The sequence below is a fragment of the Peromyscus leucopus genome, chromosome 20, assembly GCF_004664715.2.
Source record: "Peromyscus leucopus breed LL Stock chromosome 20, UCI_PerLeu_2.1, whole genome shotgun sequence".
NCBI lineage: Eukaryota > Metazoa > Chordata > Mammalia > Rodentia > Cricetidae > Peromyscus > Peromyscus leucopus.
The window spans coordinates 46816081-46840347 of record NC_051080.1 but is presented as its reverse complement, the minus strand read 5'-3'; the positions used below and the strand labels follow the sequence as shown (position 1 = coordinate 46840347).

The window sequence follows — 24267 nt, the reverse complement described above, 5'->3', positions numbered from 1 at the left end:
CCCCTTCATGATAAAAGTCTTGGAGCGATCAGGAATACAGGGAACATACCTAAACATAATAAAGGCAATTTACAGCAATCCAACAGCCAACATCAAATTAAATGGAGAGAAACTCAAAGCAATTCCATTAAAATCAGGAACGAGGCAAGGCTGTCCACTCTCCCCATACTTATTCAATATAGTACTTGAAGTTCTAGCCAAAGCAATAAGACAACATAAGGAGATTAAGGGGATACAAATTGGAAAGGAAGAAGTCAAACTTTCCCTATTTGCAGATGACATGATAGTATACTTGAGTGACCCCAAAGATTCCACCCAGGAACTGATAAAGCTTATAAACACCTTCAGCAACATAGCAGGATACAAGATCAACTAAAAAAAATCAGTAGCCCTCCTATATACAATGGACAAAGAAGCTGAGAAGGAAATCAAGAGATGCATCACTTTTACAATAGCCACAAATGACATAAAATACCTTGGGGTAACACTAACCAAGCAAGTGAAGGACCTATATGACAAGAACTTTAAGTCCCTGAAAAAAGAAATTGAAGAAGATGTCAGAAAATGGAAAGATCTCCCATGCGCATGGATAGGCAGGACCAACATAGTAAAAAATGGAAATTTTACCAAAAGCAATCTACAGATTCAATGCAATCCCCATCAAAATACCAAGACAATTCTTCACAGACCTGGAAAGAATAATACTAAACTTCATATGGAAAAACAAAAAACCCAGGATAGCCAAAAGGATTCTGTACAATAAAACAACCTCTGGAGGCATCACGATCCCTGACTTCAAGCTCTACTATAGAGCTACAGTAATAAAAACAGCTTGGTATTGGCATAAAAACCAACATGTGGACCAATGGAATCGAATTGAAGACCCTGACATTAACCCACACACCTATGAACATATAATTTTTGACAAAAAAGCCAAAAGTGTACAATGGAAAAAAGAAAGCATCTTCAACAAATGGTGCTGGCATAACTGGATATCAATGTGTAGAAGGCTGCAAATAGATCCATATCTGTCACCATGCACAAAACTTAAGTCCAAGTGGATCAAGGACCTCAACATAAATTCAGCTACTCTGAACCTGCTAGAAGAGAAAGTAGGAAGTAGCCTTGAACACATTGGCATAGGAGATCACTTCCTAAATATAACACCAGTAGCATAGACACTGAGAGAAACAATCAATCAATGGGACCTCTTGAAACTGTGAAGCTTTTGTAGAGCAAAGGATACGGTCAACAAGGCAAAGCGACAGCCTAAAGAATGGGAAAAGATCTTCACCAACCCCACATCTGACAGAGGGCTGATATCCGGAATATATAAGGAACTCAAATTAGACATCAAAAAGACCAACAGTCCAATTAAGAAATGGGCTATAGAACTAAACAGAGAATTCTCAACAGAGGGAACTCAAATGGCTGAAAGACATTTAAGGAATTGCTCAACATCCCTAATCATCAGGGAAACGCAAATCAAAACAACTCTGAGATACCACCTTATGCCTGTCAGAATGGCTAAGATAAAAAACACTGAAGACACCTTATGCTGGAGAGGATGTGGAACTCGGGGAAGTCTCCTCCACTGCTGGTGGGAATGCAAGCTTGTACAACCACTTTGGAAATCAATATGGCGCTTTCTTAGAAATTTGGGAATCAATCTCCCCCAAGATCCAGCTATACCACTCTTGGGCATATGCCCAAGAAATGCTCAATCATACCACAAGAGCACTTGCTCAGCTATGTTTATATCAGCATTGTTTGTAATAGCCAAAACCTGGAAACAACCTAGATGCCCTTCAACTGAAGAATGGATAAATAAATTGTGGCACATATACACAATGGAATACTACTCAGCAGAGAAAAACAATGACATCATGAGGTTTGCAGGCAAATGGATGGATCTAGAAAAAATCATCCTGAGTGAGGTAACCCAGACTCAGAAAGACAAATATGGTATGTACTCACTCATAGGAGGATACTAGATGTGGAACAAGGATGACTGGACTGCTACTCACATCACCAGTGAGGCTACCTGTAAAACAGGACCCCAAGAAAGACACGGGGATCACCCAATGACGGAGAAATGGATGAGATCTACATGAACAACCTGGACATGAGTGGGAGCAATGAACGGCGAGGGTCGAGGGAAAGAGAGCGGGAGATCCCAGCTGGATGAAGAACAGAGAGGGAGAACAAGGAATAGGAGACCATGGTAAATGAAGACCACATGAGAAAAGGAAGAAACAAAGTGCTAAAGAGGCCCACAGAAATCCACAAAGATACCCCCACAAAAGACTGCTGGCAATGGCCGAGAGATAGCCGGGACTGACCTACTCTGGTGATGGGATGGCCAAACACCCTAATAGTTGGGCCACAAACCCCACCCAAGGACTGAGGAATCTGGATGCAGACATCCACGGCTAGGCCCTGGGTGGAGCGCAGGGAGTCCAGTTAGCGAGAAAGAGGAGGGTTTATATGAGTGAGAATTGTTGAAACCAAGGTTGGATAAAGCACAGGGACAAATAGCCAAACGAATGGAAACACATGAACTATGAACCAAAGGCTGAGGGGCCCCAACTGGATCAGGCCCTCTGAATAGGTGAGACAGTTGATTGGCTTGATCTGCTTGGGAGGCATCTAGGCAGTGGTACTGGGTCCTGTGCTCATTGCATGAGTTGGCTGTTTGAAACCTGGGACTTATGCAGGGACACTTGGCTCAATCTGGGAGGAGGGGACTGGACCTGCCTGGACTGAGTCTATCAGGTCGATCTCAGTCCTCGGGGGAGGCCTTGCTCTGGAGGAGGTGGGAATAGGGAGTGGGCTGGGGGAAGGGGAGGGAGGCAGGAAGGGGGAGAACAAGGGAATCTGTGGCTGTAATGTAGAACTAAATAGTATTGTAAAATAAAATAAAATATTAATAATAATAAAAAATAAAAATAAAAAAATAAAATTACCTCTTCTATTCAGAAACTAGGGAAGCAATCTCAAAAAAAATTTTTTGCTCTGAAATATTTCACCCATAATACTCAAATTTGAGTAACTGCTCATTTCTTGAATACTTACAAATTGACTTATGTCCCTTAACAACCAGGAAATAGCCTCTTGCAAATGAGGCCGTGCAAACCAGGTATCAAACCAAAGCTGTCTGTTAGACAATGGCATGTTCCTCTGCCATATGACAAGGTGCTTCACAAAATTCTCATAAAGACTTGCAGAAAATATTAGCACCACATACAGGTCTGGCCCTTATTTTTAATAAAGGGCTTTAATGAAGGGCTTGCCCTGCTACAATATTAAACATACAGTCTTAACTATAGAATTTGACACACAGCCCTGGTGAAATCGTATGTCTGTCAATTATAATCTGGTAAATAGTAAGACACATTTAAAAAAGATATGAATGAATCTATTGTCCAAAACGGTAAGGAGCTTTAAAGAAATTGTTTCTATTTTAAATTCTGGTTACGGATTAGAGGAGGAATGGAAAATAATGAATAAATAAACACCATTAAATATTTTTTTCAGTTTAGAAGGCAATTAATAAATTGTGCATTGATAGCAACTTCCTCATATAATCATAAATAAGAAAATTAAAATATTTATAAAGCTATTTCAGAAAATAACCAGAATTAAATTTCATTCTTCATGTGATTAATTTGTCTCTATTTTCCTGGATTATGTGTGTGGTTATGAAGTCCACATGCTGCTATACTATCTGGAAGTCTTCATACACTGACCCAGTCATCCAGAACAGTCTTGATGCTGCTGAAATGATGCAGGCTTAGAAGACTGTCCCCAACAGTCTTCTCAAATTATCAATGGTTCTAAAACAGCTGAGGCATTCTGTTCTCTCATTTCCCTTTATTATTTTATTTACAAGCTCTAGCCTGAAGCATACAGCAGTGAGACAGGAAACCAACTATATCTGGTGGTGTGAATAAGATGTCCCCCATTGCCTCAGCCATTTGAATTCTTGGTCCTTAGTTGATAATCCTGTTGTGGGGCTACTTGGTGTGCCCTTGTTGAATGAGGTGTGTCCCTGGGGTCATGCTTTAAGAGTTTAAAGACTCCTGCCATTTGAAGTTTTCTTTCTCTGGTGTTTTATACTTGTGGTTCAAGATGTGAGCCCTTGGCTTCTTCCCCTACCACTCTTCCTTGGCTTGTCTTCTTGGGCTCTGGTCCTCTAGAACTGTAAGCCCAACTGAACTCTCTCTTCTATACATTGTCTTTGTTTTGCTGCTTAGTCATAGCAATAGGAAAGTAATAAACTATCATAGAGACATTAAACAACATTTGAAAGTCATATGAAATGACTATGTTCAAATTAAATTTACTATAGTCAGTAATAATATTAGGTAAAGAAAAGCAGAACTTTTTTTAATAATTGATCAGTTTTCTTGGAAGATAAAGAAGCAATTACAGGTGGAAAAGCTATAGCCAAGTTCCTGGATAGTCATACTACGTGTATAATTACTGAAACAGTGCTTTAATATTATTTTACAAAGATAGAGTACTCTGAGAAACCCTTCTTGATAGTTCATAAAAAATCTTATAACACTATTGAGATAATTTAAATAGATGAAACCAAAGAAGCTCTCACAAATTCAAAGAAATTCATCATCTTTCAGAAGGTTTTTGGGAACCATAAAATACAGTTACCTGTATAGACATAGTCTTTCTAAATGGAGTGGCTAATTTTGGGGCAGCATAGTACAAAATAAAAATCCACAATATATTTGCATGCTACTTTAAGATAGAACCTTGGATGCTCAGAAACTGTGTTTTAAGGAATCTCATCTCTCCTTTATGTCAACAAACTTTCCTTCCCACTTATAATAATGAAGGGCATGATAAAGTCAATTAGAGAAGATGAATGACTTTAGAGGGCCATGGCATCTCAGCAATCTGCAGCAGAAGGTAAAAATTACTGTTTATCATTTTAACTGAGGAGGCCAAATTCAGGTCTGGCATGAGTATCTGGCAGTTAATGCTTCATAGCACTTTTTATAATAAACACATAAACTGATCCAAATCTGAAAAAAAAAATTGGGGGAACAAAAAAACCTTTCCCAAAACCATATTTGACAGAGAAGGTTTAATAAACAAAACACGTAAGATGTCAACAAACTACACCACGAATGAGCAGACTACACATGCTGTTGTTACTTGTCGGGAACTACAGAAAAGACTTGAGCCTAGACTTGTAACACTGAGAATGCCCTTAAGTAGGTAAATTTCAAACTACAATACCTTTGATAATCCAGTGTTACAACTTTTTTTTTTTTTTTTTTGGTTTTTCGAGACAGGGTTTCTCTGTGTAGCTTTACGCCTTTCCTGGAGCTCACTTGGTAGCCCAGGCTGGCCTCGAACTCACAGAGATCCACCTGCCTCTGCCTCCCGAGTGCTGGGATTAAAGGCGTGCGCCACCAACGCCCGGCCAGTGTTACAACTTTTAAAGAATATTTTCAAATCAAATCAGTGGAATAGAAACTGCAGATAAGCAAATCTGTCAGGCAATCTTTTTTTTTTTTTTGAGACAGGGTTTCTCTGTGTAGCCCTAACTGTCCTGGGATTTACTTGTACACTAGGCTGGCCTCAAACTCAGAGATATGCTTGCCTCTGCCTCCTGAGTGCATAGATTAAAGGCATGCACCACCACTGCCTGGCTCTCAAGTAATCTTAATCTGCATGTATATCATAATTTTCTTAACCTAGTTTCCAAATTCATCTGTATTTGTTATTTTAAAAATGGGAAGAAATGTGATAGTTTCCTATAGTAAATGTGAAATATTTGTAGATTTTATATTGTTATAAATGAACTTTTACCAACAGCTAAAACCAATACTTGTTTATTCAATGTGCAGTTACACACACTCAAGACTAAAACACAACACTGGCTTTTTAAACTTAACAACATCTTAACTCTGACAGCAAAGATACTGTAAAAGTTTTAGGGTAAGGAATAATTCAGATTATAATTTTAACTGGTACACCTCATCAATTACCAGTAAAGTAGACTGTCAGAACATGGTCTACATGGAATGGTGTGGAGAGAATTCTGAGTGCTTGTAAGAAAACTTTAAGAAATAAAGAAAAGAGTCTTGGTACCTCAGTTACCTCAAAAACATGGAATTGTTCTTGGAATGTGTTTTCATGCCCCTCAGGTGCAGTGGACAGGAGTGAGTTTCCTTCAGATTATTCATTACAACCGGCAATTGCTATTTGTTTACATGTCTCTAGGGAAAAACAATTGTCCACTTTACTATGTGACTCCCCATCACCCTCAGAGTACAAACTGTCTGATACTCTGAATAAAGTGGCTGTCGCATGAGACCTAAGTCCACCTCGTCTGTCAGCTCCCCTCTTCCAGGTCCCACCACCAACTAAAGCAAGTAAATAAATAGTAGATCATACTTTAAAAGCCAGTTTGTGTATACAATTTTAAAATAAAATAATACTACTTGTTAATTTGTAATCGGTTAAAAATTATACAAATTTAAGGAGGAAAATATGAAAACATGCAAGAAATAGCCTCAGGAGAAGCAACCCTTGACTGTGGCAGAATACAGTGCTCACATGTGTTCTTGTGTTTTCTGCTGTCAAGAAACTGTTGTTAAACAACAATATAAAACCATCTCCTTGACACTTTTGTCTGCAAAACAGCTAACCTCTAAAGAAAGTTTCTACTTACTAATACTGCAGTTAGGAAACAAAGCATATCAACTTACAGCAGTTATTCCAGAATGCTTTGAAATGCTTTACAATAGCATTCACTGGTGAAGCCAGGAAGTCTTAAACAACAGATTACTATGAATCTACTATAAATAGCAAAAATGTCAGCTGATACGACCCACTGATGTGATTTTATGAAAGCATGATAAAGATAGCACTGAGCTTTATAGAGTTTGTAAAATTACAGGTGTTATTACTTAGACTATAGGGAAACTGTGGTAGATTCATCACCTATACATACTTCCAGTCACTTCAAATGAAGATAATAATGAAGGAAATTGTGGTACCTATGAGATACACCTGAGAATCAAGTGATGAAGAAATTTCAAACTAATGAGTACTCATACTCAAATTATTTTGGTTTTATCTAGCAACTTACATAAGGATCACTGTATTAGTTTATCACCAATATGATCAAATATCTAAGAAGACAACTTAGGAGAGAAATGGTTTACTTATAGTTTAAGGGACACAGTCCATCACAGTGGGAAAGAATGGCAATGGACCACGAGGCAGCTGGTCATAGTGTGTACAGTTTAAGGGACTATGGTGATATTTTATTTGTGCTGAAATGTGGTGATATTTTATTTGTATGTTAATAAATAAAGTTTGCCTGGAGATCAGAGGACATAGATAGCCAGCCATAAACAAAAGTCAGGCGGTGGTAGCACACGCCCATAATCTGACCACATGGCAGGCAGAGTTTTCTTTGTGTTCAAGGACACAGCCAAGCATGGTGACACACACCTTTAATCCCAGTACCAACCATAGAGACCTGGAGGTCTGTACAGATAGGCAGTGACAAGGAAGTGAGGTGGCTGGGCTAAGAGCCAATGAGAGGGCAGAACAGCAAGGCAAAAAAGGTGCAGGTTAGACAGGAAGAAGCTTGGTGAGCTAAGGTTAGCTGGTGGCTATTCCTATTGCTCTGATCTCTGGGGCTCTCACCCCTGTATTTGGCTCTGTGCTTCTTATTTAATAAGACTGTTTAGAAATGCATCTACAAGGGACATGGTCCATCATAGTAAGAAGGGATGGCAGTGGACCATGAGACAGCAGGTCACAGACAGCAACCTCTGGCCTCCACATGTACACTGACAGGCAAGCACACGTAAACATGCATATAATACACATATACACAGCAAAGGAAGAACATGAACATTTATTTAATTGGACAGCAACATGAGACTTTCATCAACCCATTTTCATTTGGTTGATTAGGTTTGACAACTAGATTATCTTTGCCTATTCACTAACGTGTTCCATTTTTCTACAAACTGAAAGCAAGATAGGCAGTTCTGAGATATTAAAAATAACTCGGTATATGAGAATGCAAAAATGATTTCATAGTATAAATTGTAATTGGCAGAATACTAAAATTAACATTTTCCAAATCCTTCCTAGGCTATTGGCTTCAACAAGGTATTTCTAAGTCAAAGAAAAATAAGAATAGTCATTTGATAATTATCAGTAATGCCTTTTTTGGTATAACTCCCAGAAACTGACAGAATGAATCACTAACTCAGTAATAAATTTTACAAGGCTAATGTTTTAGGTTCTTTGCTTTCAGAAAATTGAGGGAAAACCTAAATTAGTAGCCAACTGATATACAATGTAAGTTTTGATGACAGGGCACCACGCTTGTCACATGACTTGTGACAGATTCAAAGAATTGAGTGGATGGTTACAACTGAACTTCAATTCAAATGCTCTTATTATTGAGAAAACTTTCCTCAGCAAAAGAATCTATTAAAACAAAAGAGAACTTCTGTTAAATTTTATCAAGGTTTATTTTATCAACATTTATGAATAGATTTATAAACAACTTTGATAATCAATCTACCCTTTTCCTTAAGAAATGAGTTTCTAGTAAAATTTATTAAATTTAATAATTTCAATTACAATTTTTACTTGTTACTTTAATAAATTGTGTATTAATTATAATTATAATTTAGCTCAATCCAGTCACTGGAACTATTTGAATGTCTCATTTCAAATTATACATATTTTGTTGTGGCTAACTATAAACAGATGTTTCTTTGACAATATATATACCAGTATATTCTCTTTGGATGTCTAGGAAATAACTACCAAAAACATTATTATATGTGAAAGAAATACTGTGGAGGAATATGAGGGATAATGCTGTCCCCAGAAGTCAGAGAGCATCAAACAAAAAGGCCTGTGACAGGCACGCGATCCTACCTCTGAGTTGTTAGTGAGGTGGCGCAGAGACAGTTCAGGCTATTGTCATTGCTCTTGGGTGACTGACAGAGCTTAAGGGTAAGTTCTTCTATTTTCTTTTTTTTTTCTATTCACTTGTTCTATTGCTAAAGACACCATACATTTTTGGTCACAGAACTTTGAGCTGGTACTGACCTAGAAGCTTCCTTCCTGATAACTAATCTCCAGAGTGTCAGAAGGAGCTATGTAGTTGTCAGGTAAAAACAGTTATCAACAGTCTTGCTCATCTGTAAATGCTGTGAACTGCAATAATGACCAATGTAATGTGGACTTAACATATTGGGGGTAACCAAAAGCTATCTGATTGGAATAAAGCCCATTTAATAGGAGGTAACTCATATCTAGTTCTGAAAACCTAGCAAAGAACCCTAGAGGAGAATCTACTACTCCTATTCTGCTTATCCTTACAAGTATAAATTGGTACAGCTCTCACGTCTCCTCAAAGAAGCTCCAACTACAACTGATCAAAGTGCAGAGAACACCCGACTGTGGCGTGCACATCCCCCACTGGGACAGATGTGACACAACTTGTACGTCCCCAGTTCAGGGACCATGGGGTAGAGGGGTGGCAACACTGGAAGTGTCTTCTGGACAAGAGCGGGATGGTGCACCTGGGAGCTTTCCACAGCTGCAGCTGCCTGCACACGACCTGCACAGGATCACGCCGACCACACTCCAGCATGGCTGAGGGATGGCTCACAAAGCCGCCCGCTGAGGAGCTAGAGCTCCTGAATAGGGAAGCGAGCTTTACTTTAGGGATGAAGGCCCTGACACACGGCCCGTGTCCTACAGGTCAACCCTATACTCGTGTGCATATGGGCAAAACTAACTAGACTCAGTAGACTCCGTGTGTGTGTGTGTGTGTGTGTGTGTGTGTGTGTGTGTGTGTGTGTTTAAGTAAAGAGGACATGTACTTGAGAAGGAATGGGAGATGCAGGAGTGCTGGAGGAAGAATATGATCAAAATGCATGAAAGCAATATATGAAATTCTCAAAAGAAAAATAAAAATGTGGAGAAAATATAATGTTCATTTTCAGAAACAAAGAAGGAAAATTATCAGCAGGAACAAAATCTGCATTTAGTTTTTGACACTTATGGAACTCATCAAACTCCTAAGCTATTCAAATTTTCTGGTTATGTTTTTTACAAATACAATACTCTTCCTATAAATGTCAATACTGATAATGCTAGAAAATTTAATCTGAAACTATATAACATGATGAAAATATTAGCTGTTATACTAAAAATATGTAAGGAAGTATAAAATTTTTTCAAATAACTTAAAATATTGAATAAAAAGCATAGTTTAAAATCAACGCCTGGACTACCATCTCAGCTCCTTCTTTAACAGACACACATCAAGTTCCCATTCATAACCATCCTACATTGAGCTAAAGTGTACCATATTCTGAGCATAGTTCAGTAGACTGCAAGTCCTTTTCTAGAGAAAGTTCGGAGAGCCAGGCCTTGACTACTACAGCATTCATGTCTTCCCCACCAAGAGACAGCCAAGAAGACAGCAGGCATTTAGAATAAGTCTGCCCATCTCATGGAGTAATTCGTACTAATATTCTATTTAATCACCATTTGTAAAACTGTTTCATGAGAAAATGCATTAGAAACTCTTACATGGCATATTAAAGATGTATGTCCTTCCTCATTCTCAATAACTGCCTCACAGCCTTAGCAGTGACTATTCCAATAAATTAAAATCTGCATCCCCCAAGCACTGGCAGAATATTAGCTTTCTATGTTAATATGAAATAATACCTACTTAAATTAATCATTTCTAATACATGCTAAATTAAGAAACAAAATGAGGCAATTCAATCTAAGCCAGGGCAGAGTATATATTATGAATAGTTTCTTGCTAATGGCTTAACACGTAAGTTACCTCTACATAGTTTTACTCTTCATGTTCTTTCTATATTTGGAAATCTAGAATCTGTGACATATGGGCTTCTGAATTTGTTAACAGTGAGAGAAAAGCAGGACTTATAGTCAGAGAAAACAGGTATCTCAACCCACCTACACATTAGAATCACCTCAGTAACTACTAAAAAGGAAAGAACAATTCTCAGAACCACCTTTGGATATTCTGGCTCAGCTGGTCCAATGGACAAAGAAGTGTGTACAATTTCTTTTTCAAAGCTCCTACACTGAATGTGACACAATCAATAGGCAAATGGCCATCAGGGAATTTCTGAGATAAATCATGGCAAATCTGACTATTAGCTGTGGGACCTTGAGAAAATTATTGAACCTATTTGACATTCTATCTTTTTATATAAAATAAAGACAACTGAGGTACTTGAAGGGAGACAGTCAAACAGTGTTCTGTAATCTCCGATGACCTGGTAGTCAACAGCTTCTAGGAAACATTACTGACATATTGCATATTTACACTTCCCAATGTGCACATAAATACAATAAATTCAATCTTCCTGCCTGTACCTTTAGAATTTAAAGTTAATGTGATATATTTTAAACATAAACAATAGAGTTCTCAGTTACAAAAATGTATCTGATGTTCTCAAGTGTTTATGTTCATCAATTAGCACATGGGTACAACAACAACGTGTTTGCTAATTTGAATAAAAAGACTGTAAAAGTACTAATTAAAACAGGTGCAATGCTTAAGAATGTTAATAATAGAAATACATATTTTTAATAATTATCAGAAAATTATTTTTTTTAAAGATTTTATTTTTTTATTATGTATACAGCATATATGACAGCAGGCCAGAAGAGGGCACCAGATCTCATTACAGATGGTTGTGAGCCACCTTGTGGTTGCTGGGAATTGAACTCAGGACCTCTGGAAGAGCAGTCAGTGCTCTTAACCGCTGAGCCATCTCTCCAGCCCCAGAAAATTATTTAATATATTTAATTCTGCTTAGAATTTTTTTCAAAAATACATTCTTATGACTATCTATAAGGTATGCAACTGGAAAAATATACACTTTGATATTAAAATGTTTTGATGTGGTAAACAAAATATTCTTAAATTTTTCATTTTAATAAAAATTTTAAATTGCCTTTATTAAGCAAGTATATGTTAGAAGCAAAAATATAGCAAATATTTAAAAACTCCTAGTATATTCATCTGAAATAAATTTTAGTAGTAACATTTAACATCAGAGGCAAACTAACTAGTTTATAACTACACTAGAAGAGGACTTGCTGGGCAGTGGTGGTGCACACCATTTATCCCAGCACTCGGGAGGCAGAGCCAAGTGGATCTCTGTGAGTTCGAGGCCAGCCTGGTCTAAAGAGTGAGATCCAGGACAGGTACCAAAACTACACAGAGAAACCCTGTCTCAAAAAACAAAAACAAAAAAACAAAAAAAAAAAGAAAGGAAAGAGAGAGAGAGAGAGAGAGAGAGAGAGAGAGAGAGAGAGACAGAAAGAAAGAAAGAAAGAAAGAAAGAAAGAAAGAAAGAAAGAAAGAAAGAAAGAAAGAAGGAAAGAAAGAAAGAAAGAAAGAAAGGAAAAGAAAGAAAGAAAGTAAGTAAGTAGAGGCAGGAGAAACAGCTTAGTCAGAAAGGGCTTCCTACTCGGCGTGAAGCCTGAGTTAAGAATCCCCAGAAACCAGTCAGGTACAGCAGCCTGCTCCTGTAACCCCAGCTCCAGTGAGGCAGAGACAGGCCGGGGTGGGCTGTCTAGTTGAAATGTCAAGATACAGGTTCAACGAGATACTCTATCTCAAAAACAATAAAGTGAAAAGAATACGAAGACACTAACATCAACCTCTGGCCTCTACATACACATGCTCACATATGCACATGTTTGTATAAGTTCACAGAAGCACAGACGTGTACAAATACAAACAAAGGCAAAAAAAAAATTAAAAGTGGAACCACAGGAGATAAAACAGATGCTAAGGTAAAATCCCATTCATGGATGGTGTCATATGCCACGGCAATTACATGCCTAGCAGCAAAGAATACCTTTCCTGTATCGCAGTCCCTCCACCAATAGCATGTATTCAATCAAGTCAACAAGTCCTGGAGTTTTATGGACTCTGTGTCATGTGTATCTCCCTGAGCATTATCTTACTTTTTGTTGGCCGTTTCCCTGCTTTTTCAGCATCACAGTAAATCTAACACTACCTGATTAAAGTAACATCAGCCTCAACTGGTGCCATTGTCAACTAAGGAAGCTTACGTCTAACTTGAAGAAAATGTGCTGGCATTTGTTAGAGCTGCACAAACAACTCTGTGAAGTCTATTGTGATAAATAGATAAAAATGAACTTTGGACAGAAGTTAAGACAGCACATCCTCTCTATAGACACAGTCCCTATGGAATCCCTGCGTGTTCACTGTCAGATATTGTGGGTGGCTAGAGCTAAGGCACAGTTATGCTTAGAGATCCAAGTTGACCACATCTCAGGTTGATAAAACTCTGGTGGGTCACATAGTTTGGACCAGGAGAATCTATTTTAACAAAGTGCTGAAGGAGCTTCAAGGCCTCCAGTTGCAGACTGGAGTGCATCACTGCCCTACCCCCGCCCAACAGTTCGGAGGCTGCTGGCTTCTGGAAGTGAGCAGCTCTCAGCCACTTCCTTTCCAGCACACCAAAAGCCACCTCTGCACTATCTAACCTACAATCAGGAGAGCCAGGCGGAGAAACTGAGTGGTTCTGTACTGAGAGAATATTGGTGCTAATACATCCTCGTGACTCGAAGACTTGGGCTTCCTTTCATCTTAACAAATGACAAGCCATGTCAAGATATCCTATTAGCATGAAAAGGCAGGGCTTTAGTATCATGACTTGCCAGACAAATTTAGAAATTTTCTTCTAATTTCATTTACTAGAACTGCATTGACAGCCATTTTCCATTTCAAGGAGAGCTAAGAAAATGTTGTGGGTTTTCACTCTGTCTAAAAGGAGACTGCAAGAGAAAAGAAAATTGAAAATATCTGTTGGTACCCTACTAAGCAGTGTCTACATCAGTGTATTCTTTCAACTACTCAGCCTTTCAAACATATTTTACATGTAACATAGTTGTCTCTTCCCTAAAGGAGGCAATTCTAAAGTCTTAGCTAACTAATTAATTAAAAATAAAACCTCCAAAACCAAGATCTTTGAAGGAAAGCAAATCTCGTCATGATGTGTGAATGACTGTGAACCACTGACCTATGTGAAAAGATTTAATAAGCAGCAAGGAAAATGTGGCTTTAGTAACAACTGCATTCAAAACGGAGGGCCAGCAATGCAGAGTGACAAGTGTCCACCGTACACAGCAGCGCCCACAGAAGAGCAACTGCTTCCCCCCTTGGCCACCCTATCTAGCAACCCCAAGTCAGTCATCCAAGGAGGACTTTCACCACTGCCACTCGGGTTCCTGAGTCTACCCTTCAGGAGGATGACCTTTGTCCATCATCATCCTTGCCTTCATACAATACTGTCATTGACATATATACATACACATTTATGCATATGTGTATGTATATGTGTGTGTATATATACATATATATATACAAACACACACACACACACACACACATATACACACACACATTACAAACTGTAATGCTTGAATGTCCACTGCTAGTATTCATACCCTGCTAATAAAGTATGAGGTCTTGTGTATTCTCGTAGGGGTTGAATAGATAATATTTTCTATCAAGGTTAGTTGCTTTATCCATTAGCTACACGTGGTTTTTAAATTTTAAATTAATTTAAAATTAAATGTAATCATCAATTTATCAGTAAAACCTTTCTCAAACTTCAATCGTTACTTGTGAATACAACCTACTGTGTTAGAGAAACAGAGGCCTGTCCAGATTCATTTGCATGTTCCAAATCCATACAAATATATTTTCTTCTGGTCATCCCTTAACTTAAATGATAGACTGATAATTATGAAATCTTGTCAGCACATAGAAGCTAAGTTTCCATCATTAAATTTCCAATTTCTGGAAGTAGGAGCCATGATATAAAAGGAAAAAAGATAGCAGACCATTATGCGCCCTATTTTAACTCCAGACACATTAAGTTGCCAGAGATTCTAAAGGTCATGAACTACATGGATTGTCTGTCTGTAGGGAAGCTATGGTAGAAGGTGAATGTGAATAAAGCTCATACGTTCTCTGAAGAACCATGCCCAAATCAAGGATGATGAATAGTTTGTGCATTAATTAACCCATTAATCTTCAAAACAGCCTCTAAAAGTGTTAGGATTCCTAAGGATTTTAAAAGGGGAAAGAATTAAAATGTCCCTTCTTCTACTCAGAGATTTCATTCCAAATTCATATTCAGTATTTGCCACAAAATGCACTGTCCCCAACAGAGTAACTGAAGACTTTGAAAGGAAGCGAAAAATTCCAGGTGGTTTTTTTTAAAAAAAAAAAAAAAAATGGTACTACACAGAAGTCTTCAACTACTTTGAATGTGTGTCATTTGCAATGGGGAAATCTGAACAGGCTCAAGGCTGAGTTTGACTCATGAAAAGCTACCACAATAGAAAGATCTTTGTCATTATATGCAGAGTAATCAGTCTTGAGGGCAGATCTAAATGCAAATAGACATTCCTGGACAGATATCAAACTATCAAAACCTAGGGTGTATTTTACTAACTCATGAAACAAATTTTTGTGAAAAACAGAAATATATTAAATATTTATGATAAACTACAAGATAATCATTTCAGTAAACCCATTTTTATAGCATTGTAATTACTATTGCAGGCATTAACTTTAGATATTAAGTTGGAAACTTTAAAAAACCTGAATAATATAACAGTGAGTTTAGGAAAACATTGTAAGGTAAAGGAAGGCTTATCATAATGGAGAATGATATGAGATACTAACAAAAGTATTAAATTATAAAAATTCAGGCCTCTATAAAAAAATTAATATTTTCATCTCTAATACAATGAAATGAAAGTTGTTTTTTTTTTCAGTAAAATCAGCATGCATAAGTATGTTATAATGTTTAGCAACTTTCATGCAATATAACTACCAAAATACTTAGAAGGATAAAATTAAATGTAGTTATAAAATTAAATTTATAATAACAATAAGAAAAAGTATATTAGACAGAAAGAAAAATCTCTAACCACTTTGTCCTCCTGGTGTGAATATCCACGAAAGCAAGTTTAAAAAGACAGAAAAGACAAAACAAAAAAAAAAAAGAAATAATTAATTCCATTCTTAGTAAGAGCAGCTTTTAAGAGTTTCTTAGTAAAAAAGTACAGAAAAAATGTTTCCACTTTTACTGAATTCTAAAAACGCAACTTTAAATTAAGAGGGAAATTTTCCCATTTATTTCATTAAATTCAAGTAAAAAGCATTCCAAACATTAAATATATTGAGATAGAAACAAAATAATTTGCATAAGAGCAATTAAATACCCAAATATCAGAAAAGGGAAAGTGCCCTTTTCACAATTAAGCCTTAACTAAATACTGAACTCAGAAAAGAAAACAGAAAAAGATTTAGAAATAAAGCCTTTATATATAAAAATGATAAAACATTGCATTGTTGCTCAATTAAACTACTATCAAAAGTAGACAAAATGAAGTATTACATGAAATATGTATATTTGCTTCACAAATTATTTCTATTAATTTAGATTTCTTCTAAATTTTACGCAAATGAAAAGAAAAATTATATAACTCATTAAAGATAAAATATTATTATTATTATTATTAGCAATTGCAGGTCATAGTCTCAATATCTGAAATGCAAACAAAGCAAAGAAGAAACACAGTCAAGAGAACCTTAGCTTCCCCTCAAAACCCTCCCTAAATACAGTCTTTATTTCCTCCTATATACCGTCAAAAAGATCAAAGTCTCCCTCGACCTTGCTGGGTTTCCTGCTCTCTGTGGTTAACCTACCATCATTTTCTCCTGCATGCGGCCTTTTCTAATCAACTGAAAGGCCCCACTTTCATTTCACCATAGTATTCTCACAGGCCTGGCCTCTTTAAATAAATAAATAAACTCTGACTGTACGCTTGACCTTTACATTAGTTTGAATTGTCATCTTCAAGAAAACAGTTTTCTTGCAGGAAAGAGCTTTATCAAATATATTGTCTCTTGTCTACAGAGTTCAATAGAATGCAACTATAATTACCTGATATTTTTTTAAAGATGCCCAAACTATCCACTGCAGAAAAGACAGCGCCTTCAACAAATGGTGCTGGTCAAACTTGTCTTCAATGTGTTTTTTTTTTTTTAAAAAAAAAAAAAAAAAAAAGAGAGAGACTAGATTTTTATCTCTCACCCTGTACAAAACTCAACTCCAATGGATCAAGCACCTCAACGTAAGAACTGATACTCTGAAACTGCTAAAAGAAAAAGCAGGAAATGCATCAACTTACAGGCACAGGAAGGGATTTTATGAATAAGATTTCAATAGCACAGGAAATAAGACCAACAATCAACAAATGGAAACACATGACACTAAAAAGTTTCTGTGCATCAAAGAAAAGTGTGAAGTGAGTGACCAGACAGCCCCTAGAATGGGAGAAATCTTTGCCAGCCATTCATCTGACATGATTAGTGTCTAGAATATACAAAGAACTAAAAAATAAAGACTAAACATTAAAAACATAAATAACCTCCCTTAAAAAAAAAGGTTATGGTACTGAATAGAAAATTCTCAAAAGAAGAAATGCAAATTGACTAGGAAACACATTTTTGTTTGTTTGTTTTGTTTTTCGAGACAGGGTTTCTCTGTTTAGTTTTTCGCAGGTCCTAGCCTCAAAACTTTTGTGTGTTTAACTTGAAGCACATGAAGAAACCAAAAAACTAGAAAGAGGTGTTGGGGTAGGGGATACAATAGGGATAGGAAACAGTAACTGATAGTGAAATGAAAGCAGAGAGGTGGAATACTGCAGGTAGAGGGCAGGAGTGTGGAGGAAATAGGGGAGAAGAATCTAGCCTAAAGAAAGAGTATTTGGAAAACCATATGGATGCCGACAATCTCACAGATGGGGAGGAAGAATCTTTTTTTTATACTGTGCGCCCACTAGTACATTTCCTCTACACCAGCAGGCAGCCCCACACTTCAATTTTTGAGAAGGTCTGGGGCATTTGAGGGGAGGCAGAGAGGATGGAAATAGATACATGATCAAGATTCATTGTATAAACATATAAAATTCTTTAGGATAAAGAAAAGTTATTATTAAAAATAAATTAAAATTAAATGTTTGAAAAATGACGGTGATGATATATATCCCAAAACACATGTCTATGATATGTAGACCAGTATTTTCCTTCCCGTCATTCACTCAACAGTTAATACACTGACCTTTACATACTAAGTACAGCGAAACATGCACTGAGTAGTCCAAGTGAATTAAAGAGAAGCAATCAATTAACAATGAAATTTGAGAATACTAGATTAGAGATCTGTATAATCCAGTGTACCACAAAGGAGTAAGTGGTTGATTCACACAGAATCCCCAAAGAAGGATCATGAAGGAGGTGGTGCTTATGTTGACAAAAACAAGTAACTGTTCATCAAGGAGGTAAGGATTTGAGAGTGAGGTCTAGAGAGGAGACTATTTCTGACTGCTGTAGAAGGACGAGCCAGGGCACAGCAGACACAGATGAAGATGACTAAAGAGCATTCTGTGGTGTGGCTGGTCTGGGACACAGAGGACTGGGTGGAGTGCTCCTAAGTTAGTCAGGAGACAGACAGGGAGGTTCTTTACACCATGAGGAATCACTATGGCAGTGTGTGTGTCTGAGAATCGAAGACTAGAGCACACAGACCTGTTAAGAGAATAGAATTACATGAGAGTCTGTAGAAACAAAACTATTCAACTTTTAAAACTTGTGGAGAAAGTGATAAAGGGAAGAAATCTGAGGTCTGGCTTTCTGGTCTAGGTGACAACATGTAGTGATACTTTTGAAAAAGGTAAAAATTTCAGAAGGAAATCTGAGGATTATTCCAGTAGCAGAAAGGATACAGGAAGTCTAGTCTACAATAAGTAAAATCTAGTGGTATTCCAAGACATTTATGGAAGAAGAATTATAAAAATAGCATTTCGAAAGACTACAATGTCATAGTTCTTTTGTGGATCTTAACTACTTGAATTTAAAACAAGTTAAAAATAAGGATTTCTTTAAAATGTGATTTCATTGTTCATTGTGTGGGGCTAATAATATTTGAAATTAACTTACTTTACTGAGTCTTAAACTATTAGATAGTCTCCATTATTATTAGAAGGCACTGAGGTTGTCATTACACTCTTCCCGATATACTCTAAATAATGTTTCCTAACATGAGGTTTGCCATAGCTACTGATAAGCAGCTCATCTTAGCTACAGATTAGAACATTAGAAACTGAAGAGTTCAAATTCTCCAAGAGTTGAAGAGCAAGCAGATAGCAGATGTACGTTTCAAATGCAGATATGATCATAACTTGCCCTGCATCCACTAGTTTTTCTCTTCTCCAAAATAAACTAGATTATGTACCTCTCATACATTTTCAATTTAGCATTAAAGTTTAAGTGTTTATGACACATTTTTAGATATGTTATAAACTGATGTGATTAAATATGTGTTTATCAAATCTTGACACTACTTAGTTCATTCACTATAAGGAACATGTCGACTGTGCATCCTGTGGGCAAATCAGCACCCACTATCAAGCCCTCATCCAAACCTAACTTTCATTTTTTAACTTAATGACTGTCATTATGTGTTATCTGGAAATTCAACTTCTTTCCAAAATTTGATTCTACAAACCATGGATGGCTAGAATTACACCAAAGATTATGTTTATATAATCATATAAATTTGCTTTTCCATTCCTCAAATTTCAATTAACCAGTTTTCTAAAATAGTACTAGCTTCAATACCTTCATTATAATATATAAGAGAATGGTTAAAAAAAAAAAGCCTAAGTCACTATATATACACATATAATGAGGATTAATGAAGCTTCTTAATTAGTTTTTAGATTATTTAAGCAGTAGAAATACTTAGCTTTACTTCATTTATCAGAAGTACATTTATCAGATATTTCAAGAATTATAAGAGTAAGTTAGTAGAAACTGATGTCATAAGATATTAAACCCAGAAAAAAACCTTAAAGGTCATTTAGATTAATTGCTTTATTTTCCAGATTATTTCTATAAGATGAAATGTCCCATTTGAAGTGGTCTATTTAAGCTAAACAATATAATTCTGAAATTTTTTCAAAGTTAGATTAATCAAGCAGATGGAAATTAAACACATGGCAATCAATTTTTTCGACCAAAAGACAAAAGAAATAAGTTAAAGCTGTCATATTTTGAAGCGTAAAAATAATCCTTATTGTCGGGCATGGTGGCACATGCCTTTAATTCCAGCACTCGAGAGGCAGAGGCAGGCAGATCTCCAAGTTCAAATCCACCCTGATCTACAGAGCGAGTTCCAGGACCGCCAGGGCTACACAGAGAAACCCTATCTGAAAAAAAAAAAAAAAAAAAAAGTAAAGTTTAAAATATTCCTTATTATAAATTACTCTTAATGTCTTATTCAATGTCTTCCACAATTTAAATGTTACAAAATAATGTTTCCTCATCTCTTCATTTGCCTATAATCCTATGGAATTTTTACTTGTTACAGAAATACCATTAAAGAGAAAAATAGAAAGCAGAATGGTGCAGTGTATCTTATATTGGCATCTCCATGTGACTAGCATGTCTTTTGTTCTGTCTTCAGTGTACCAGGAGACATAGGTAACTGCAAAGCGTGGCTCCACATGAAAGAGCCTCAAAACCAAGCAAACAGTTATTTTCTTGTATTCTCTTAGAAGATTACAAGAATTTTAATAACTTCATATTGAGATATAAAATATTTGTATTCTCTATAAGGATAGTCTAACAATATTTCACTGACTTTAAATAAGTCAAAGAAATGCATTGAGCAACTATTGAGAGCAAAACCTTCTATGACATGAGGCAGCTGGGTATTTACAAGACCAAATTTGAAAACATAAGTTGGACCTTATAATGTGGATGCTTTCCCCATTCCATTCAAATGAATGCCTTCCTATATAAATTAAGATGTTCATATTACAGCTCTCTCACTTGAAAGAAAATTTAGAAGTTATAATATAGAAACCCAGGGTAGTCTTCCCTGAACTAAAAAATCTAAATTGCTTTTTAGTCTTTTACTTCCTGACATCACCCTCAGATAGAAATCAAGAAGAGAGAATCGTGAAGTGTCCTGCCTCTGGCTCCTTCCTTCTTCAATGAAACTGCTCATGCAGCTAAGTTAAAACATAGAGATTTAAAGTTGTTCACAGTACAACATATGTTCAAGGAGTAGTGTAGCATGAATCTTTAAAAGTTCTTATTAATAAGATCAAACCTGAGGCCAGGTATTGGGGTGAAACTAGAAGATCAGAGAGACAGAACAAGCCACAGCTAACCTCACCTGGCCAACTTCTCAGCTGATCTTGTTTCCTCAGACTGGAAGCCTCTGTGTCCTCATATCCAAATGGCTCTCAGCTGAACTGTGCTGCTCAACACCTAAAAGCTTAACCAGACAAATGCTTCTAGTTTCTGGTCTTCACACCTTATATATCTTTCTGTTTTTGCCATCATTCCCTGGGATTAAAGGCTCACTTCTTGGGATTAAAGGCGTGTGTCACCATGCCTGCCCGCTTCCAATGTGGCCTTGAACTCACAGAGATCCAGAGGGATTTCTTTCTACCTCTGGAGTGCTAGGATTAAAGGTATGAGTGCCACCATTTTCTAGCCTTTGTATCTAGTGGCTGTTCTGTCTCTGACCCCAGATAAAGTTTATTAGGGTGCACAATATTTTGGGGAACACAATGCCACCACAGAGTAGTCTAACAGTTTACTGTGCTTAAGACTTCTGTAGTAAAAGGGTACCTACCATATATTAGAAATGGAGATATGTGGGCTGGAGAGATGGCTCAGCCGTTAAAGGCTAGGCTCACAACCAAAAATATAAGAGTTCGGTTCCCAGCACCCACGGCTGTCTCTCCAGCCATTAGAAAAAAAAAAAAAAAAAAAAAAAAAAAAAAGAAATGGAGATATGTATTAGCAAACAATTAAGCTATGATCAGATGTCATCAGATACTTCTGTTTCTAGTCTACACTGAGTAGCAAGGATCAGATTTTTCCCTCCTACCTGAACAAAAAGCATAAAAACATGGAAGACTCTCTGCTATTTGGTTTGCTGTTCTGGGATTAGAAATCACACATGCTAGGCAACTGCTCTATCACTGAACTATGTCTACAGTCCTGTTTTACTTTAATTGAGACATGTAACCCACACTAGATTCGAATTTACAATCATCCTGCCTTCCTAGTAGCTCAGATTAAACAATGTTCCTCCATATCTGACGAGAAGGTCTTTTCAGACACTTGATATCAGATGTTGTGCAATGGATAGCAGTTGAAGCATAGACTCACAAATGGTCAGAAAACAGAGAGTAAGTGTCTCTGGAGTGCTCAGCCATAACAGTGATAACTACTCACACACTTTCTCCCCAGCCTCAGAGAACTCTGAGGAAGTGAAAGTTTTAAGAGTGTAAGAGCCAAAGGTTTGGGAGGGCTGGAGGAAACAGTATCTTCTGTACATGACAAGACATTCATGAACTCATTGCAGCTGTGGTTGTTTGTACAAGCCCTGCACAAGATCAGTCTAGGAACTACTCCAGCGGGAAGTAGGGAAGGGCCCAGAAGCCCTACCTCTTCTGAGGAGTTGTGGACAGTTGGTGGCTGTTAGGAAAGAGAAAGCCTTTTTTAGGGTATGTCCCCTTGTACTATACCATGGTCCATCGGATGGCCTCACATCTATGTGCATATGGGCAACACAGACTCAGTAGGCTATTTGAAAGAATGAGAAAGAGGAAAAGGGAGAGAATAAAGTTGGGAGGGAAATGGAGGAGGATCTGGAAAGAGCTGGAGGAGAGGGGAAAATACAATCCAAATACATATATGCATGTATGAAACCTCAACTAATGTTAACGTTGTGTTTTAAAGGTAATTAATATAAGGCAACAAAGGACAATGTCAGTGAAAGATAGACAAGGAGATAAGCGCAATAATAAACCCAGGACTACTGTTCAAGAATTTTCATAAAACAGGACAGTGAGAGGAAGCTTAGGAAGAGCCTGGAGACAGAATCAATGAGAAAAAGACTCAGAGGCTGAGAGGAAAGTTTGAGAGTATTTTTAATTTAAAGAAAATGAAAAATATTAAATTGGAAATCGAGGGAAGCAACTAAAAGTACTTGAAAGAAATTAGGAGCATGTGATCCCTATATCAGAGAAAGGTACTAAAACTTCACTTTCCCTTTAAGAAACACAAAATTCAACCAAAGGAAATAGGAAAAATAATAAGGATGAAAGCATAATTTAGCAATAGAGAAAACTCAATAAAACAAATTGATTTTTAGGTCAATAAAATTATCAAATATGTGATCAAATTCAACAGAAAAAAGACACTAATTACCAAAATAAGGAATGATGCAGCATCACCACTGAGTATATGCATATTAAAAAATAGTGAAATATTACGAAGATTTTTCATCAATAAATTTAATTATGTGAAACTGGACAAATTCCTTAAAAGATATAATTATGAAAACTTACTCATACACACAAAAAAACCTCCTAAATCAAATAAAACATTAAAAGTGTGCTTTAACACCTCCCCAGATACCTTAACATATCAAAACTAACAAGTATGTTTAATAATTAAAAAAGGACTTGTGTCACTGGATGGCACCAATGAGACAACTCAACTGCTCTGCATGTGGATAAGACATAAAAAAATAGATTATCAGTTCTATACAAACTCTCCTATGACATTTAAGAGAGTAAAACACTTTATAATCTTTTCCATTAGGCCAGTGTGATGCTAATTCCAAAATCAAGGAAAGAGATTTGCAAATCAAACTCATTAATAATGAAATGAGTTATCTATCATAACTAACTGGATTTTATTCCAAGAAAAACAGGGTTGGTTCAACAGTCAAAAATCAGTCAATATACTTCATCATCTTAAATAAGCGGGGGGGGGGGGGGGAATAATCTCAATAGAAGGCAAAAGGCATTGGGAAGGTCCAACTCCTATTGAAGATCTTACAAAAAAAAATTCTTAGCAAATTTGTAATTGATGGCACCTATGAAAAATTATAGGTAACATTATACCTAATATTGAAAGACTGAATACATTTCTTCTAAGACTAAGGATTTCTGCTTGTATCACTTTTACTCAAAATTATAGCAATATAATATGTGTACGTATACACATACATATGCACAAACTATCATCAAGCCAAGAGGAAGCAGTAG

At 36.7% G+C, this 24267-nt stretch overlaps 1 protein-coding gene across 39 annotated transcripts in view; it reads right to left on the bottom strand.

Moving 5' to 3' along the window:
* Positions 1–24267, bottom strand: part of Rims2 (regulating synaptic membrane exocytosis 2) — a 472086-nt gene that overhangs the window by 360423 nt on the left and 87396 nt on the right. For 25 of the 39 annotated variants that reach the window (XM_028879262.2, XM_028879266.2, XM_028879270.2 and 22 more), the window contains one exon: positions 16051–16062. The exons of the other annotated variants lie outside the window; for them this stretch is intronic. In XM_028879262.2, the coding sequence (XP_028735095.1) occupies positions 16051–16062 (12 nt within the window). The remainder of the gene's footprint in view (positions 1–16050; positions 16063–24267) is intronic. 39 annotated transcript variants of the gene reach the window in all.